Source organism: Phocoena phocoena, chromosome 2, assembly GCF_963924675.1.
Source record: "Phocoena phocoena chromosome 2, mPhoPho1.1, whole genome shotgun sequence".
NCBI classification, from domain to species: Eukaryota; Metazoa; Chordata; class Mammalia; order Artiodactyla; family Phocoenidae; genus Phocoena; species Phocoena phocoena.
Window position 1 is genome coordinate 158,812,654 of NC_089220.1, and position 21,156 is coordinate 158,833,809.

General features: G+C 35.2%; 1 protein-coding gene and 1 pseudogene across 3 annotated transcripts in view; one reads left to right on the forward strand and one right to left on the reverse strand.

The window, feature by feature from the left end:
* Positions 1-2,027: 2,027 nt before the first annotated feature.
* The window catches only part of YME1L1 (YME1 like 1 ATPase), a 30,399-nt gene continuing 11,270 nt past the window's right edge, over positions 2,028-21,156 (reverse strand). For 2 of the 3 annotated variants that reach the window (XM_065901161.1, XM_065901168.1), the window contains 15 exons: positions 18,134-18,243; positions 16,633-16,783; positions 16,147-16,230; positions 14,930-15,012; positions 12,718-12,808; positions 11,623-11,775; positions 10,031-10,163; positions 9,261-9,323; positions 8,025-8,137; positions 7,012-7,167; positions 5,877-6,028; positions 4,747-4,873; positions 4,580-4,653; positions 3,847-3,933; positions 2,028-2,391 (listed from right to left, as the gene is read on the reverse strand). In XM_065901161.1, the coding sequence (XP_065757233.1) occupies positions 2,248-2,391; positions 3,847-3,933; positions 4,580-4,653; positions 4,747-4,873; positions 5,877-6,028; positions 7,012-7,167; positions 8,025-8,137; positions 9,261-9,323; positions 10,031-10,163; positions 11,623-11,775; positions 12,718-12,808; positions 14,930-15,012; positions 16,147-16,230; positions 16,633-16,783; positions 18,134-18,243 (1,721 nt within the window). In that variant the 3' untranslated portion in view covers positions 2,028-2,247. Of the gene's footprint in view, positions 2,392-3,846; positions 3,934-4,579; positions 4,654-4,739; positions 4,874-5,876; positions 6,029-7,011; positions 7,168-8,024; positions 8,138-9,260; positions 9,324-10,030; positions 10,164-11,622; positions 11,776-12,717; positions 12,809-14,929; positions 15,013-16,146; positions 16,231-16,632; positions 16,784-18,133; positions 18,244-21,156 lie in introns of all 3 variants that reach the window. The other variant, XR_010657827.1, reaches the window with a different exon arrangement.
* LOC136118962 (synaptophysin-like protein 1 pseudogene) lies at positions 10,553-11,240 on the forward strand (annotated as a pseudogene).

Below are 21,156 nucleotides of genomic sequence, written 5' to 3' on the forward strand. Positions count from 1 at the left end.
AAAATATTCTTAAAAAACAAAGGCAAAATAAAGACATCCCCAGATAAAGACAGAGGATTTAAGATTATATAAACCAGTAGTTAATCATTGTATTAAGTTGTTGTAACACGTACAGATGTAACATGACAACGATAGCACAAAGGAAAGAAAAGGAGATATACTGGAACAAATTTACTACATTTTGACAGAATTAAACTTGTATTATTTTGAAGGAGCCTGTGATTAAGAGTGATAAATGCATACTGTCATCCCTAGAGCAACTGCTAAGACATAACTCACAATAGGAGGAACAGGGAATTTCCTGTTAGTCCAGTGGTTAGGACTCCGTTCTCTCACTGCCAAGGGCCCGGGTTCAATTCCTGTTGGGGAACTAAGATCCCACAAGCCATGCTGTGCAGCCAAAAAAAAAGAAGAGGAACACAGGGATCTCTTTAGATATGAGAAAAACAGAAAACAAATAGCAAATGGCAGATGTAAAAGCAACTACATAAATATTAAATATGAATGAACTAAACATCCTACTCAAACAACAGAGAGTTTCAGACTGGATTTAAAAAAAAAACAAGATCCATATGATAAAGGACTTGTCTTTAGAATATATGATCTCTTACAACACAGAAGACAACAACCCAAAGAGGGAAGGGAGGATTTCAACAGACATTTCTCCAAAGACGATATACAAATGACCAAAAGCCTAGCAGAGGATGTTCAAAATCACTAGTCCTAGGGAAATGTAAATTAAATCCACAATGAGATTCTACTTCATACCCACTAGATTGGCTTTGTCAAAAAGACAAGACTATAAGAAACACTGTACAATATATGGAGAAACGGGAACCTTCATACACTGGTAGTTGGAACGTAAAATTATATAGTTACTTTCAAAACAGTTCATCAGGTTCTTAAAAAGTTAAACAGAAACTCGCCACATCACACAGCAATTTCTAGAAGTCTATCAAGACAAATGAAATCGTGTGTCCACGCAAAGACATGTATACTCATATATATATAAACACAGAGAGAAGCGGAGGGAAGGAGGGGAGGGAAGAGAGGAGAAAGGGAGAAAGGAAGCAGGGGCAATAAAGAATGGGCAAATGAAAATAACTGGTATATCTGAATCAAGGATATATGGAAATTCCTTGTATTATTCTGGTAATGTTTCTCTAAGTTTGAAAGTACATCAAAATTTTAAATTACCCAAATAAAAGGGCAAGAATATCATGTAGCAAGCTCCCTCTACCAACCTCAACGAAGACCATATACAGCTTAAAAGTTACTAGAAAACTGTAGGTAATTTTAATAAAATCACTTCAAGAATATAATATGGTTGTAAAACCAATACAATGTGCTCTAAAATAATTTTTCTACTGAGTTAAAGTCATCTGTAAATTCTGTAATACATTCATATTCACAAAATCTGACTGAAAAATAAACACAACTTTCCATTTCTAACACAGCATAATTCAAAAGTTCACTCTGAACGGGACTGGGTTTTTGGTTTTATTTTGGTTTTAATGCAAAGCATAATTACATAGTTATTCATAATTTGAGGTGTGTTACTTGTTTATTTAACAAAATACTGCTGCTCTGAAATAAACTTCATTTTCAGAGTGATAGTAATGTTAAAAAAAAAAAGACCATGAAAATGCAAGCTGCATTTTAAAAAGCTTATAATAATCATTTAAATTCCAATTGTATCTGTAGGTTCACAATTCTCTACTCTTAGATTTTTAAAAAAACACTTTATATATGGTCAATCTAGATCATAATTAAGTGCATCTTAATGAAGTTTCCACTGATGTATGTAGAAATATGATTTACCAATAGCCAAATAGCATCATTTCTTTATCAAAGATAAGTGGTACTATCTAGAAATAAAGACAATCCTTCATGAATTTTATTTTCCTAAGTAAAAATACTTCCCAAGAGCTAAAGGCACAATTTCTATTCACATCTAGCACTGTAACCAACCATAAAATCATTACTTATTTTCAACTTAATAACTGATTGACATTTCTCAAACAAGCTGTTTTCAATCCTGATAGTTCTTTATTTTCTTTAATAAATTGCTATTTGCAGTAGGTGTCCATCATGAGAATAATCAAAATTAGATAAATGTGACAAAAGACTGACAAAGTGTTTCACACCCTTGAGTGATACCAAGAATGGGAGAAAAGTGTTGCAAAATACGACTACTGCAGTGCTACTTATGGTCTTGCAATAAAACCAACAATGCATCAAGAGCTATCATCTCACATCCAATTTCTTCCCCTCAAGAACAATCTGAATCTCTTTGGCATCCAAAGTCTCATAGGTCAATAAAGCTTCTGCTAGATTTTTGTGCTCTTTTGCATGAGTCTTCAAGATATGTTTTGCTCGCTCATACGAATCCTGAAATACAAAGCAGATATGTAAGAGGCAGAAACCTTAGGAGAAGCAAAAACCCTAAATGAGATAAAAAGCCTTTATGTACCCTAAAAAACTATAAAATCTATTGACTTCTATTTATGAAAGATAAAAGCATTTAAAAGCTTGGTTCCCTAAAGATAACTCTTTCATACTTTCAAATGTTATATTTTTAACCTCAAAATCTATCATAGAGATAACTGAGGACTACTTAAACAAAAAGCTACTTAAGAAATAAAAGTATACATTGTACTCATCTGCTTTCTAAATAAGGTCTGTGAACACAGAAATGTATTTCTCGTTTCAAAATACGTGCTAAAAGGAAAGGGAGTTTGCTCCTTTTGCCTCTTGAGATTTCACCAATTTACTCAATCTAGAATGGCCAGAAAAGATAATTTCCATTCTTTTACTTGGTAAAACACTTACCTCTCAATACTGTAATACAGTATCATTAAAGGTGATCCCTGACTTCCATACATTTGATTTTTTTTTTTTGCAACCCACCTTGAACTTTTCACTTAAATCCTTCAACTCTCTTTCCAAAGGTGAGTCTGAATTAAGTTTATCAGCTTATGAATAACGGCAGTAATAACAGTTCATTTTTGGCAGTGTCATATTTGCCTGTACAATGTTTATGCCAATATTTTACTAGTGAATTATATTTTTGTCCTTATAAAATTGGGTGGAAGATGTAAAAATGAATTTACCAACACCAAGAAACACAGGTTACATAAGCACAATACAATTACTAGACATTTTGAACATAACCATGTCCAAGTAAAATAATCAAATTAAAGAAAATACATAAAATATTAGAAATATATCAGCTAAAGTAGAACTGAATATTTAAATCACAATGTAAATTGTTCTGGGCTTCCCTAGTGGCACAGTGGTTAAGAATCCACCTGCCAATGCAGGGGACGTGGGTTCAATCCCTGGTCCAGGAAGGTCCCACATGCCATGGAGCAACTAAGCCCATGCGCCACAACCATTGAAGCCCCGCACCACAGCCACTGAAGCCCGCGCCCTAGAGCCCGTGCTCAGCAACAAGAGAAGCCACCGCAATGAAGAGCAGCCCCTGCTCGCTGCAACTAGAGAAAGCCCAAGTGCAGCAACAAAGACCCAACACAGCCAAAAATAAAATAAATAAATTAAAAATATATATACGTACATACATACATATATATATATATATATATATATATATATATATATATATTGTTCTTAGCCTATGGCCAGAATAAAATAAAGATCCAGTCTACGATCAGGGGTTCCAGTCTATGTCAAAGATCCAGTCTATGACATATTTAATCACGGCAGCAACGGTACGCCTATTAACTTTATAAAACAGAGGAACTTTAGGTTTTTTGCAAGCACCCAAATATTTAGGCACATTTTGACTAAATAGATAAATAAACATTAAAAAAAAAAGATCATTACCCTCAGAAGGATTCTGATTTCCTGTTCAATAGCAGATTGAGTTTCTGGACTCAGTTTCCCTGTATCACTGTAGGTCATAACTCCAAGCTAAAATCAATGAAAAGAAAGAAATCCAACAGAAAAACCTCCAACACTAATGTATGTAACAGAGGAAGTACTATCCTATACATAAGAAAATAAATATCATGGGGGCAAGGAAAAAATACAATATAAAAATGCCCTTGAGGGCAAAAAAACTTCATTATTCTTCTGCAAGTATAATACTAAAAAGTGTGAGCAAGAGAGAAAATTTTAAATCCTAAGTACTGTTCTGAGTACCTTCTTAGAAAACCTTAGCAGCTATTCTGGTCCAGAAATCCACACTTCACAGAGTACTGGAATTGCTTTATGGAGCCACAGTGATAATGTAGGAACGTGAAGTATGTGGAAAGGGCAAAGTAAGCAAGCTCAACAAGTAGGTCTTCGATGTCATATGAACAAAAAAAGCTAAAGAATTTATATTATCATTTGGTTAATCCATGAAGTAATAACTCTTACTGTTTGAGCAGCTAGAATGGAAAGAGTATGTTACATTTCTCAGAAAATGATATTTAGTTTAGAGTAAGCTTTGTTAAATCCACCTGGAATGAGATAGGGGAAAATCTATCAACTTATAATGAGAGCCCTATCTCACAAAGAGACACTTGGCACATCAACATTTGATACATGAGGAAGGATTAAAATTAGCCATTACCTTTTCACTCATTCCAAATTTGGTGACCATCTGCTTTGCTATTTTGGTTGCATTATCAAAATCACTGGAAGCACCTAAAATTTTAAAATATACATAAAACTCAAGTTAAAAAAAAATCTTTAAACCAACAAACACAATTTGAACCAAAGCTATTCTTTACAGCCAACCTGTTGTAATATGATCAGCTCCAAATATAAGTTCCTCTGCCACTCTTCCTCCCATACTGACATCCATCTGAGCAAGAAGCTGAGCTCTAGTTTCGTTCCATCGATCATTCTCAGGCAACAGGGACACCTAGACAATTGAAAAACAAAGAAAAAATTCAGACACAGTTTTGAAACACTTACATTAATTAACCTGAATTATCATTTGTCTCCCATGACCTTACTTAATACCATGATGCTGAAAGCTCAGCAGCATTTAATAGAGATGGTCATGGTGATTGATGACCAAACCAGCTATGTATAAAATGAGGAAAGCAAAAGTGCAGTTTATAAATAATAAGTAGTTAATGCTGCAATACAACTGTTTGTACCTCGTTGCACAAAAATGTTTAAAACGTCTATAGGGACGTCCCTGGTGGTGCAGTGGTTAAGAATTTGCCTGCCAATGCAGGGGACATGGTTCGAGCCCTGGTCTGGGAAGATCCCACATGCTGCAGAGCAACTCAGCCTGTGTGCCAGAACTACTGGGCCCGCGCTCTAGAGCCTGCAAGCCACAATCACTGAGCCCATGTACCACAACTACTGAAGCCCGCGCGCCTAGAGCCTGTGCTCTGCAACAAGAGAAGCCACTGCAATGAGAAGCCCACGCACTGCAATGAAGAGCAGCCCCCTCTCACTTCAACGAGAGAAAGCCCGCATGCAGCAAAGAAGACCCATCGCAGCCAAAAATAAAATTAAATAAATAAAAATAAAATGTCTATAATTAGATATGAAAATGAAACTTCTACTCAATGAGAAAAAACTTAGAAAAACTATTGAACCAGTCACTATGATACATAATTTCTTTTGAGGGGAAAAGAACAACTACATATTTAAGAATTATATTTTGCTGTCATTCCTGAATTACATTTCATAATGTAAATATATTATCTGAAATATTAAGGATATCCTTTATTAGCAGATAAATTTCACAAGTATGTCTGATTTCAAGACAGTTGAGGAAGTTAAAGAAGAAAGTATCAACACACCTAGGAAGTAGCTGAATTTTCTTTTGAAATGTTTTCATCAGCAATTTCCTATATAAGCTCCTGGGGAGCACTATCTGAAAGAAAAGAAAAACTAAAGATACTCACATGTCCAAGTGTTGGCCCTCGTGGCATGATTGTAGCTTTGTTGATAGGCATAGCATCTTTAGTGTAGTATGCAATAATAGCATGACCAGATTCATGATACGCTGTGATCGTTTTGTTTTTGTTATCAATTTCCACACTTCTACGCTCAGGCCCTAAGAATAAAAACTTACTTAAGTAAAATACTCCATTAGGAAGGTATATTTAAATGAATGAAGCTCCTTTGCCTCAAAGTCATTCTTAGAGTAATATGACTTAATATCATAAATATTTTAAAAGTGTGAAAGTTTAAAAAATGAGTTGACTCCACTCTACAACACATGTAAACCATAATTTGTCAACTGAAAACCAAACTGTAAAAACTATCATCTTAATCCTTATATCAAAAGGAAAAGCTTAATTCTATTTCTAGAAAATAAACTTCTAATTTAACAGGAATATAACTAACCTGTTTTGAAGGCAATTCAAGATTTAAAATAAAAATTAAATACTGAAAAACAGTAAAATTAACTCTTCTTTTATCAGCAATATCAGACAAGAGGAAAGACATGGGCACTCATGCCCCGCAAAGAGTGTAATATAAGTTATAATATATTTGTTCCGTAAGAGGCCAAACTGTGTTGCTCTGTTAGAGTATGTATTTGTATGTTTCTATACCTTTATTTTTTATAAACTTTCTCTCAAAATTAAGAGTTTTTTTCTCGGACTTCCCTGGTGGCACAGTGGTTAAGAATCCACCTGCCAATGCAGGGGACATGGGTTTGTGCTCTGGTCCAGGAAGACTCCACATGCCGCGGAGCAACTAAGCCCGTGTGCCACAGCTACTGAGCCTGAGTTCTAGAGCCCGTGAGCCACAACTATTGAAGCCCACGCTCCTAGAGCCCATGTTCCACAAGAAGAGAAGCCACCACAATGAGAAGCCTGTGCACCGCAATGAAGAGTAGCCCCCGCTCGCCGCAACTAGAGAAAGCCCGCATGCAGCAACGAAGACCCAATGCAGCCAATAAATAAATAAATAGAGCGAAGTACCACCAAACCAAAAATTACCAAGTGGCAATTTAAAAAAAAAGAATTTTTCCTCTAACATAATGAACAGTATAAGATAGGGGAAAAAAAAGAAGAAAAAAAGAAAACCTACCCATTAGGATTTTATCTTTGGAAAACTCTAGTTCCTTCATCGTAACCATTTCTTTTCCATCAACAGCTGCCTTTAAAGCAGCTTGGTTCACAAGATTCTCCAACTCTGCTCCAGAAAAGCCAACAGTACCTCGAGCTATGATTTCTGGATCAACAGCTATATGCAGACAGGACACAATATTAAAATTTCAGAAGAGCTAATAAAAAGCTCTCCATAAAGAACTCACATTGCAAAAGAAAGAAGACAGCCATCATGAACTGTAATTTTACAAAAGCTTACTTCACTAAATTCTAAGGGGAAAAAGCCAAAACTGCTATTAAACACACCATTAAAATTGTCATTGGGACAAATGACAAAAATTCTTACATTTAAATAACTTTGTGATAAACAAAGAAAGGTAGAGTTGCCAGATAACGATTTACAAACCTTTAATTATGGCCTAACCACAAACTGAAAAAGCACATTCATAGACAACGTTTTGTTTTCAGAATTTCATCTTGGAATAACTTTGGACATAATAGCCCCCCTTATTATCGGAAACATATTTGGTTTTATGAATTGATTCAGATATCTTTGAAAATACTGCAGCTTTAATAGCTGCTTTTATTACTCAGGTGGTTCTATAATATTTCCATGTGTTTTGTTTTATAGTTTGCTTCCCCTCTTTTGGCCCCAAAGTGACTATATCATAAGGTACTATGCTCATAATATACAGGTGCTTTTTATATTATTTTATATTTTACATTCATCTAAAGAAACATTTATACATAGATTCATCAAGTATTATCTAAGTACTCAAAGAAAACTTTGTTTAGAATCGGGATTCAAAATGACAGAATCTCTGGATACACATTAATTGAGAAATGGACTTTATGGACAAACAAGAGGAGAGAAAAATAGATATTTAAAGGAATTTGTCTTTTAAGACATCCTGAGTAAGGACCACAAACAGGGTGGATTGATATATTACCATTTTATGGAGATAATGTCTGTATCATCGAATTAAGACTTACACTGATCAAACTTTATTTTATTGAGATACCACTTCAAGATTTCTGTTCGACCTTTTACATCTGGCCTGGGAACTGTAACCTGCATGTCAAAACGACCAGGACGTATTAAGGCGCTAAAGGGAGAATACAAAAAGAAAATATAAATTAATAAGCTGACTGTGCTGAAGGTCAAGTTAAACAGGACTGACATCCTAAAGAGAAGATGGAAAGACAATGGCAACAAATATTTATTTTGAACATAAATATTCAGATTAGTTCCTTATAAAACGTGGCTCAAATAACATTTTCAATAACCGGAAGGCAGAACAAAGGTTCATATAGATAAATGTGTGCATCTAGATAGCATACAACCCGTCGGAGACAAAGACATGCAAGTCAGCCAGTCAAGGAACAAATAATTCTACAGCAATCTATTATGAGCGCTACACATCCATCTTACTGCTATTATGTACAAAATATTAAACTAGAGTCTTAGGCAAGAACTATTAGATCAAATGACAGTAGGAATAACTTCTATATAATAAAACCAATAAAAATTTTAAACTATAGTAAATTTTATTCTAAAAATCCTCTCCACCCCCCACCCAAAAGCTTTGTGATGTTTAAGTTGTGAGAAGACTCTTTTAGCAGCTTTACTGAGATACAATTTTCATATCATAGAATTTGAAGTCGAAAACCCAGTGTAGTTTTCTTTTTAATATCATTATTGGAGTATAAATTTGCTTTACAATGGTGTGTTAGTTTCTGCTGTGTAACAAATTGAATCAGCTATACATATACATATGTTCCCATATCTCTTCCCTCTTGCGTCTCCCTCCCTCCCGCCCTCCCTATCCCACCCCTCTAGGTGGTCACAAAGCACCGAGCTGATCTCCCTGTGCTGCGCCGCTGCTGACCACTAGCTATCGATTTTACGTTTGGTAGTGTAACCCAGTGGTTTTTAATATATTCAGAGTTGCCCAACCATCACCACAATCTAATTTTAGAGAATTTTTACCCCCTCCCCCTCTCCAGCTGAAAGAAACCCCAAATCTACTGGCAGTTATTTCCCATTTTCCCTAACCTCTGGCAACCACTAAATTACTTTCTGTTGCTATGGATCTGCTTATTCTAGACATTTCATATAAAAGCAATCATATAATATGTGATGTTTTGTAATGGGTTTCCTTCACTTAGCACAATGTTTTTAAAGTTCATCACTATTCTAGAATATATCACAAAAATTTTAATACTTACTTATCTAATGCCTCTGGGAAGTTCGTGGCTCCTATGATGATAACTCCTTCGTTGGGTTTAAAACTATTAAAAAAAAAAAAGGACCTTTTCATTGAAAATTAAAACAGCACACATGTAGAAATGTTCTATGCAAAACTGTTTATCATTAATCTTACTGACAGCAAAGAAAAGGGATTGATCTTTTTAAAGCCCAAAATGATAAGGCATCTCTAATTGTTTTTTAAAATGCCAGTGCACTTCAATAAAAGTGTTAATAATAAATCACCAAATCATCTGTGGTTACATACCTTCATAATAATTTTTCTAGTTAGGAAGAGATGACCTGACACAAAAAGCTTGAGTCCCTGACTAATTTTTGAAAAATTATTTTCAAGTTTACCAATTCAAATTATTTGCTCCTAGACTTCCAGAATGTCTTATATGACTTTAAGAAACATTTTTTTGATCTACAGCAACACTCAAAGCTAGTCACAAACAGTGCAGGGATAAGGGTATTCTCCCTTTACATCCCCAAAGAGACTACTACTTTCAGCTGGAATCACTGCTTTCCTGTCATGCTACAGTAAATGAAAAATCTATTTTTTAATTTAAGAAAAGTTGATGTAACAATTATCAATGATCCCATTAGTAAAAACAATACAATAGTCAAAATAGCTTGTCTTTACTTCTTGCATGAGGGACTACTCTGTTGCCTATAAACAAAATTTTTCCTATCTCTGGTATGCTACCAAATATATCACCAAATTCTAAAGACAGGAAGATTCAATTACCCATCCATTTCAGCAAGAAGTTGATTTATGGTCTGCCGTGAATATGGATGCATTGGAGATTCAATTCGCTTCCCACCAACAGAATCTAATTCATCAATAAATATAACACACGGGGCATTTGCTTTTGCTTCCCCTAAGAAGACAGAAAAGATTCAAATAAGTTTAATAAAATCAACACTTTTAAAATAAAATTGCATAAATATTTAACAATTTGTAAGACAGTTAAAAAGCCAAAAAAAGACATTCAGTAGGGAGAAAATACATAAAAGGAGGTCCTTCTTAAACTGATTTAAGAACAGTAGCCTCAGAAGAAAAAAAAAATTATACCATTGAGTATTCATTCTTCCTAGTTGTACAAACCATATACAATCAGATTTGAGGCAAATACTTTTTAAATACATAGTAAAGAATTGATAGGCCCGCCCCGCTTGTCCTTTCTCACGGCCAGGCTGCTCTGTCTCTTCGGTCCCCCTCCTCCTCCGCCCCACCGTCCTGACTCTCTTTCCCTCCTTCCCTCAGAGGATGTCCTCCTTCCAGCTCAACCTCAAGCCACTCAAGAAGCCGCTCGGCTTCATCAAGGTCCTCGAGTGGATTGCTTCTATCTTTGCTTTTGCCACCTGTGGAGGTTTTAAGGGCAAAACAGAAATTCAAGTGGCTTGTCATCCTAAAGTTTCTGACAATAAAACGATCACAGCTACTTTGGGTTATCAATTCAGGTTGAATGAAGCATCATTTCAGGCACATCAAGGTGTAAATATGTGTGATGTAGATTGGAAAAACCATGTCCTTATTAGAGATTACTCTTCTTCTGCACAATTCTATGTTACTTTTGCAGTCTTTGTCTTCCTGTACTGCATCACTGCTCTATGTTGGTTACACGAACGTGTATCGTGATAGTCGAAAACTTCCCATGGTTGACTTTGTTGTTACTCTTGTTGCCACTTTTTTGTGGTTGGTGAGCACTTCAGCCTGGGCTAAAGCTCTTACAGATATTCAAACAGCTACTGGTCACAATATTGTCCAGGAACTTCTGCCTTGTAATCAACAAGGAGTGATATGTCATTTTGGCTCTGTGACTACTATGGGATCCCTAAATGTATCTGTGATCTTTGGCTTTCTGAATATGATACTTTGGGGAGGAAATGCATGGTTTGTGTACAAGGAGACCAGCTTACACAGTCCCTCAAATACTTCTACTTCCCATAGCTAAGGAGGTATTCCTCCTCCAACTGGAATATAATTTATAATTGAAGGGAGAAGTACACTGTTTGAAACAGATGTCTATACTATGACTTGTTGCCAACATCTTGAGAAGCATTTTTTGTTTCTAATAAAAGTAACAGCTTTTTCAATAAACTGGTGAGGCCCCCAGCCTCACCCAGCAATGTAGCACTTCCACTAGCTCTTCCGACTAATTGGGAGAAAAAAGTACAGTTCTATTTTAGCTCACACACTAAGTTATCCGAAACCGGAACCCTACAGTTTCAGCCAACTATATCAATCAGAAACAGGTAGCAAAGAGAGGGTAAGAAACCCTCTTCCTCTGAAGTTAAGAGAAATTAGTACTGTATGAAAGATACGTTAAAACCTACTAAAAAGATTTCTTATACGGCTGGCTCCCACACCCACAAACATCTCATCAAATTCTGATCCAGAAGCATAATAAAAAGGAACATCAGCTTCTCCGGCCACAGCTCGGGCAAGAAGTGTCTTTCCTGTCCCTGGTGGTCCAACTAAAAGAATTCCTAAAAGAAAAAATAAACAAGAACGGTTCAAATTAAAAATCAGAAACAAAGCCTGACATGAACTTATAACAAATAATTATTAATTTATATAGCTTTGCAGTTGAAGGCACATCAATGACCAATATTTTGAAACATAGCCAAAACGTATTTGTCTCTACTAATGATTCACTTCAGGATCTGCTCCTTAACTAATTCTCCTATATCATTTAAATACTGTTTACATATTGGGACAAATGCTAAAATTTGAATATGACTTTGAATTAGATTAATAGTTTTGGATCTCTGTTAAATTTCCTGATTTTAATAACTGTACTGAAATGGTGTAAAGAGAATATCCGTAATTCTTAGGAAATACACAATGAGGTATTTAGGGGCAAAGGAGCATGACATCTATAATTCACTTGCAAATGGTTTTAAAATTACACGTTATGTAAAGAAAGGAATGAGCAAATAGAACAAAATGTTAAAAAAATTTTGAGTCTCATGAGTTAAAAGTATGGAGGGAGGTGTTTTTTGTTTTTTTTTTTTTGCGGTATGCGGGCCTCTCACTGCCGTGGCCTCTCCTGCCGCGAAGCACAGGCTCTGGACACGCAGGCTCAGTGGCCATGGCTCACGGGCCCAGCCGGAGCGGCATGTGGGATCCTCCCGGACCGGGGCACGAACCCATGTCCCCTGCATCGGCAGGCGGACCCTCAACCACTGCGCCACCAGGGAAGCCCTGGAGGGAGTTCTTTGTACTATTTATTGTTGCAATTTACTTAAAGTTTGAAATTATAACAAAATTTTAAATTACCAAAAAAAAAGATTACAGAACAGTATGTTCAGAATGAGAACTTATTTGTAAAATAGCAAGTAAGAATTAAACTTTGATCAAATTTGATAAGAGTTAAATTAGTGACATATTACAGTATGTCAAGTTATGTGAAAGGGAAGATATCTTACCTTTCGGAAGTTTACCTCCAAGAACAGTAAATTTTTGTGGATTTTTCAAGAATTCAACAACTTCTTGTAATTCTTGTTTAGCTTCCTCCACCTAAAGTGATACAATTTACCAAGTAATTATTATATTACCAAGATACCCTCTTTGAATATCATAAATTTAACTGCAGATTAAATTAACTTGGCTTTTTGTTTCAGTGAAAGTATACAAAAAGGCCCCTTTAGAAATACTCAGAGTTTTCTCCCGACCCTCAATGCCAGTTATATGAAGTCTCCTTATATATCCCAACAAAAACCCTTTTTAACTGCTTCCTTTGGTTAAAAAGAACTGTTACATTCAAAATTCTCGTTAAGTGTGTCAGTGGCATTTAATATAAAGAGTCACCTATTAAGTTTCAAATCCAAAACTGTTTTGGACCTGGTTATAAGCTTCAATGGCAAATTATGTGGACTTACTATATATTAATGATAAGGGAGTCTGTGTTTAAGTTATAACATTAATTTGTGATTAGTTATGAGATCATTTTCATTACAAGGAACTACTACTAGATTATAAACGATTTAGTTCCTGACAAATGCCAAAGGACAGTGACAAAAATTAAGCTATAGCGTACTAATATTGTTTTATAAATGGCTGTGGTAAAAAAAATTTAAGAGATTTAATCTCCAAAATATAAAATATTGCAGAATTGAGATCCCTAGCAAAAATAAAGCCCAATCTGGCCAACAAAAATGGCAATCAGAAAACGAGTTCAACTTTAAAACTCTGATATAAGATTAAGATGCCTATCAGAAATGGTGAGCCATTTTCCTAGTCAGCATATAACCAGAAGTCACAAATGCAAATTCCTAGTGGCAAAACGGTATCAATCAATGAGTGCAGAAGGCCAGATGTAAAACAATAGTGGTGGCAATGTGCTGAACTGGAAAGCAACAGTCCCTTTAAAGACAACCACAACGTGGCTCTGCCAAAAAATACAGGCCTAGCACTCCAGGCTTCAATGTTCAAAAAACAAATGAACAAACAATCCGGAAATCTTTTTGTGGGTGAAACTTCAATTTAAAAATGTTGGCTACCAATGTAAATTAAAAATGCCTCTGCATGTGTACTTTCACATATTTATTTATTTTAAATTACACTGGCGTAATAACATATTCGCAGCCAACCTGCAACCTCACATTACACAACTTTAAATAACTCTCAGTAAGAAAGCTCAAGTACATTGGGCAGCGTTAAAAAGAAAGTACCTGGGAAGGGGTGAATGTGAAACACATCTTTGGGCCAAAGTCCCACAAGACTTAGCACCACACACATACACCTCAGCTGCCAATGCCAAATCTAGGTTGTTTCTGTACTTCTACCAATTGGCTATAAATTGGAGGTTCCCACAACCCCTCCTTGTGTTTGATTAATTTGCTAGAGCAGCTCAGAGAACTCAGGAAACCAGTTTAGGTGCTAGACTACTGGTTTATTATGAAAGGATATAACTCAGAACAGCCAGAGGAAGAGACAGGTAGGGCAAGGGACATAGGAAGAGGCACAGGCCCCTCCACGTCCTCTCTGAAAACGCTACGGTCCTCACACCTCCATGTGTTCACCAACTGAAAGCTCCCTGAACCCGGATCTGTTGGGATTTTTATGGGAGTTTCCTCACATAAACATGATCAATTATTAACTCCCTTTCCAGCCCCTCTCCCCTCTCTGGAGAACAGAGTGGAGGTGAAAGTTCTAAGGCCCTAATCATGGCTGGGTCCTTCTGGTGACCAGCCCCCATCCAGGCACCCACCCAGAGCCACCTCATTTGAACAAAAGACACTGCAGGAATTCCCTGGTGGTCCAGTGGTTAGGACTCCAAGTTTTCACTGCCATGGGCCCGGGTTCAATCCCTGGTTGGGAAAATAAGATCCGGCAAGCTGCGTGCAGTGTGGCCAAGGCGGAAAAAAAAAAGAACAAAGGACACTGCTATCACCCAGGAAATTCTAAGGGACTCAGAAGCCCTGTGTCAGGAACCGGGGTCAAAGACCAAACAGTAAAACAAAAGATGCTCCTGGTGCTCTTAGCACTTTGGAAATGACAAGGGTTTTATTTAGGACGTCTGTGCCAGGAACATGGGGCAGAGACCAATATATATATTTTCTATTATTTCAACCTTTAGAATAATAAAATACAATTAAGATAATGTTTGAGGAGATCAAGGTAAACTTTTTAACTTACTCCTTTAACATGTTCAAAGGTAACATTTTTCATCTGCACAGGATCTACGGCAGAATCAAGCCCCGTTGTTGTCCGGAAGCGGACTAAAGGGACATAAACAAATGTTTACATATTTGATAGATTCATAAAATACTAACTACCTTATTTTTCAGATGCAAGAAAGCCCAGAAAAATTAAATATCTAAGTTCACATATATTTAATCAGTGTGAGGAGTAGATATTAGGTCTTCTGGATTTTGAGATGGTATTCAAGGAATAAATGATTCATAATAAAATGACAAGAATTTTCCTCTTCTTATATCGAATAATAAAAATTTAAACCAGTGGTTCTCAAACTCCATTGTACATAATTAAGAAACACAAAGGAATAATCATCAGAGCTCATCCCACCCCTCCACCACCCTGCTGATATCACCTATCATCCCTATATTGGTTTTTTTTTGAAAAAACGGAGACAAGAGAAGGCAGATCTAGATATAAAAAGGCTATTCCTAGATGTTAAAACCTCATCTCAGGTTTGATGTCACTAACAAATTTTAAAATAACTGGGGCTACATGCAAGTTCTGGGAATGATTCCTTATACAGGTCAACCAATGTTCTTAATTGTAAATCAGTTTTTTTCTCTCAAGGTAATCCATCATAAAGAAAGGAGAAAACACGGGGTAAAAACTGAATGATAGTTGAAAAAGCAATTGGAACTGCTTAAACCTGACATTATTACTTCATTTTAGACTTGCAAACTGAGAAAATCTGGGACTCTATTTAAAGTAATTTTCCATATAAGTTTATTTTTACAAAATTCAATTTATTATTGTCTTTGAAACAGATGACTATTACACTTTGTATTGCTATTATAAAATTCTTCTGCATGTTTTAAAAATTTTATTATTGGATAGGTATCATATTCTAAAAATCTGGGGAACTAACCACTACCAGAAGTAGATCTAACATTTCCATTCTAACATAATCCTTGGAACTTTAATTTCAATGCAAAAAACAACTCTAACATAATCCTTGGAACTTTAATTTCAATGCAAAAAACAATCTTAAAGTGACCCAATCCGAGAAGTCTTGACTTAGGAATGAAAGACCTAGACCCTGGAACTATAAACATTAATGTTTTCTTATCTCTAAGCCTTAGATAGACCAACTATGAAAAAGAAATGAGTATATAAAAGACAAAAAAAAAAGTCAGATAAATATAAAGAGCCTCTACCAGATAAAAATGGGTTTTTTAAGAGTCCATAAATGCCAACTACCAGCAGAATAAAGACAATCAGGCGAGTTCTTCTTAGAGAATCTGGAGAAAAAAGAAAAAGCCTTAAATTATATCAATGAGAAATGACATATCAATGAAATGCAAATATTAGGTTACTGACGGTAATCACATTTCACCACATGCAATATTGGAGCCTGGCATGTTTTGCATAATCTCCATGATTGCCTTTCAGCACCTGTTACCAAAAACTTCATGAAGCCACTCATGCTTCTATCGCTGACTTTGGCTTCTCACTTCAGAAAGTGAAAAGTGCCAGCAGATATTCCCACTTCTACACCACAGCTTAAGATACAAATATAACGAAATATAACCAATAAAATGTTGGGAAATTGTTAGAAAAGTTATTATAATCACTTAAAGGCAGGACTATAACTTTCTTTCAGATATTCTTCCCTAAATATGGATGCTGTCAAATCAACTCACCATTGGTTTTTTGTGTCAGTGCTTGAGCTTTCAGAAAACCCTCTGCAAAACCAGTTTTAAATGCATCTTGGTGAGCTTCAGGTATGTTTTTGGTTTTCATGAGTTTGTCCAAACTCTCAACGTCTGATCCTCTGTCCCGCAAAAGAAACCCCTAAATACGCAAACAATACATCAGTATCAGCTGATTATACAGATAATACTCCCCCAAAATATAACCACCACTCACAAAAAAATTCATTAAAATTCTAGAATTAAAAATTTTTATTGTCAATGTGAAGAATTAAGACTCAACAATAAATAATCAATGGCTAGGAAACTAACACTGGACCCTATACTTGCATCAATTAATATAGAGAAACTCTCTACATAAGACCACTAACTACACTGAAAACATTTAACAGGTCACATGTTGACTTAGGGTTCTAATGGCTTAGAATAGGTCACATTCCTTTATTTCTGCTGGAGGAAAAACCTCATTCATTTATTAAATGTTTACTGAGCACCTTGCATATACTTGGTCCTGTATAAGTTCTGAAGATGTAAAGATAAATAATCAATCATCTGAATGTTTTCAGTCTATTGGGCAGAGATACACAAATAACTAAGTTTTTGAAATCATTTTGATACTATGTTAGAGGTACTAGGTATGGTGGTAAAACAACTGCTACCTAAGAAGTCAGTAAAGGCCTTACAGAGAATGGCACAGCTGAACCACGGCAGCACAGAGCATGAATAATTTGACAGAGCCATGAAACAGCAGCCTTTAGTGCTCAAGAGCTATAAACAATCTTGTTTGACAGGACTTTAAAAAACCAAGAGAGGAGGAGGATAGGAGGAGAGGAGGGGGCACACTGAAAGATAAGAACACAAAAATGGTAGGCAGAATGCCAAATGATGAAATGCCATATGTATACACGGCAGAAGTCTGACAATAAAGCAGAGGAACACAACCATTACACTGATACATTTCAGACAGTCTGGTGGATGGCAGTCTGGAGGCTGGGCTAAAGGTAGCAAAACTAAAGGCAAGGAGACTAAATGAGTGTTTATGAGAGGAATCTAGGCAAGAAATAACTATGGTCTATCTATGCAGTGGGACTGGAGATGAAGACAGATTTAAGAAATAAATACTTAAGAGGCTGAATCAACAGGATTTTAGTGATTAATGGATGTGGGAGGTGAGAGAAGATGGACAGATCATAGCTGTCCAGCAGGTTTCTAGCTTGCGTGGATGCTACTTATCCAAGAATACATAAGCAGGTGTAGACTGACAGGGGAAAAAAAAAAACAGAGGAAGATGTCTAACAGGCTAATGGAAAGATAAGCATGGCACCCAGGAGAGTTCTAGCTATATTGATTACACAGGATATTAATCCTTTATCCTAAGTGGAAAGATGGAAGAAAATCTATTAGTCAGCAATAGAAATCAGATATTGAACGTTCTTTTTAATAACTTGAAAATTACTGCTTTTTCAAACAACAGCATAAAAGGTCTAATTACCTTCACGAATGATGGTGCTGTATGTTGTGTTTCTGCTAATCTTTCAGAAGTGGACTGTAGACGTCGTGTCCTTGATTTTAAAGTTTTAAAACCCCGAGACTGTATGAAAACTGAATCAAACAGTATCACATTTACTTCTCATTTTTAATTTTTATAAGGAAAATGCGTAAGAATCAAAACTCTGACACTATTCCCATACACCCTGGCTATTATCTCATTTTTTAAACACAGTTCTTTGTTGTTATTACATTTTAAAATTACCAAGAAAAAGTAAAGTTGATTTATAGATTCAATCCGTTTTAATGACTTTAATTACAAGTGTGCTGAAATGTTCCAGAAGTAACCAATTGAACAATTCCATAACTATACTTCTATGTATTAAAACATGCTCTTTCTATAAAAATAGTACATAACTTTTGCAATTGTCTTCTTTCCCTTAACAATTTATCATGGACATTTTCCAGAAGAGATGAGGCAGTGCATTCAGTTTAATGGCTGTTTACAGTTTTCCCATGTATCAGGGTATGGCAATTTACTCCTCTACTTCCCTACTATGGGCATTAGCTGTTTCCTAGTTTTTATTGCTAAAAATAATGCTGCAGTTAAAAATCTTGTACATGTTATCTTTCATCACACACAGACTACATTCCTAAAAGTGACACTGTGAGACTTGAACTGTTTAACACTAAGAAACTGTCCTCCAAAAGGATGCTGTCAAGAATTTATACACCCACAAATGAATGAGTGTCCTTTCCTCCATATCCTTTGCAGCACTGAATATAAATAAAAATCTTTTTAATTTGTACAAAATCTGATGGGCAGAAAGTAACATTTTGTTTCAATTTGCATTTCAGATTAGAAGTGAGGAAAATTTTTGAAAACATTTTTAATTTTTTTTTTTTTTTGCAGTACGCGGGCCTCTCACTGTTGTGGCCTCTCCCGTTGCGGAACACAGGCTCCGGAGCGCAGGCTCAGCGACCATGGCTCACGGGCCCAGCCGCTCCGAGGCATGTGGGACCTTCCCGGACCGGGGCACGAACCCGTGTCCCCTGCGTCGGCAGGCGGACTCTCAACCACTGCGCCACCAGGGAAGCCCACATTTTTAATTTTTATTGATTATTTTTATTTCTTTAGTGAACTGAGCACTCATGACCTTTCATATTTTTCCATTTTCATTTGCAGAATATGGATATACTTTAAGATATACTTTTAGTCATGTATATTTCAAACATTTTAATGTCTTTGTCTTTAGTTAAGTGATACAGTAATTTGTAAGGTTAATGAAGCCATGTCTTTTAATCTTTAGTGGTTTGTTCACTGTGCTTTGATTAAAGAGTCTCATCCTCACACTAAGATTTTAAAGGCAGTTTACTGACTTCATCTAATACTTCTACTTGTTTTCAGTTCTTTGGAACTTTTTAAGGTGTAAGAAAATAATCTGATTCCCTTTTTATGCCCAAATTTAAAATCAACTCTTTATTTTCCTAACCAATGTTTCGAGTTTTGATTGGAGTTGCACTGAAAATCTGGGTGCAAATTGATAATGTTAGAACACTAAGTTCTTCTGAAAAGGACTACAGTACTCTCTCACTTTATTTTACTCAGCTCTTCTTTTATTTCTTTCAGTCAGGTTTCATATGCATACATATATACATCTGTGTGTGTATATATATATCATGTTGCATATTTCTTGTCAGGATACAAGAGTTCATGGATTTTGAACGAACTGTAAATAAAACCTATTGCTAGGATAAAAAAAAAAAAAAGCGATTGATTTTTATGCATTTATCTTCTATGGCACCAGGGCAGCCTTTCAGTTGATTTTATTGAATTTTCTGGTAAACAATTGTATCACCTAATTATAAGTTTGCCCCCTTTAACTTATATAAAACTTCCTTTTTCTTTTTAATCAGATATTTCAGGATCTTCAAATTACTGAACAAAAACAGGATACTAGATATCCTGTTTCTCATATTAATGAGAACCTAACAGATACACTTCAGAAATTTTAAAAGTATCTATTCTACAAGTTTTTAGGAAGCATAATAATTAGCATATATATCACATGCCTTTTTATCATACACAAATAATAATCCTTTTCTTGTCTAATCAATTAACATGATAAATTAACATACTTCCTAATGTTAAATCATTCTTGTATTCCTTAATCATAATTTTTAGGATATTTCTATATGTGCTTTTTTAGACTTTACTTAGGATTTCTATATCTAGATTAAGGGAAATTAATCTATTGTATTCTTTTTGTACTAATATTTTAGTATCAGTCATCTCATGGAATAAACAGGGAAGCCTAGTCTATCTTTTTCTTTATTAAAAAAGTTTTAAATAACAGGAAGACTCCTGACCTTGGAAAACAGAATACAGCCATAAAACCATCTGAGCCTAGTGCCTTTGGGGCAAAGAGATTATATTTGAAAGATATTATCTTTCAAATTCTATAGTTATTGTCTTATCTCTTCCTGGGTCAATTTTGCTAGTAATTTATAACTCAAATAATTATGTTTCAACATATTTTTATTTACAATATAAAATTATATACATTACAATTTTAAAATCTTCATTATCTGTGACAGTTCCCACTTTTCACTTCTAACACTGTATTTTCTCATCATTTCTTAATCAGACTGTTTGTTCTATTTTCTTTTCAAATTAAATTGATTCTTGATTAAATTAAGTAAAACCATTTCTTGCCATTATATTCATTTAATTTAATGTGTCTTATCCATATTAATTTCTCACGTTCTTTTAAAGAAATTCTAAAAATAAATATTTAATCAATTTATTTCCCATCTTCCTTATTTCCTAAAATTCATACAATGCTTTCAGCTTCAGTTTGTCCTCAACCCAAAGATTTAGATATGCAGATTTTCAGTGTGGTTCAGGAATAATTGTCTGTAATTTGTTTTCAATTCCCTTCAGCCACAAGACACTTAGAAAAGTATCTTTAAACATTTCCACATATTTAGGAATTTTTTTTAGGTATCTTTTCTATTATTTGACTT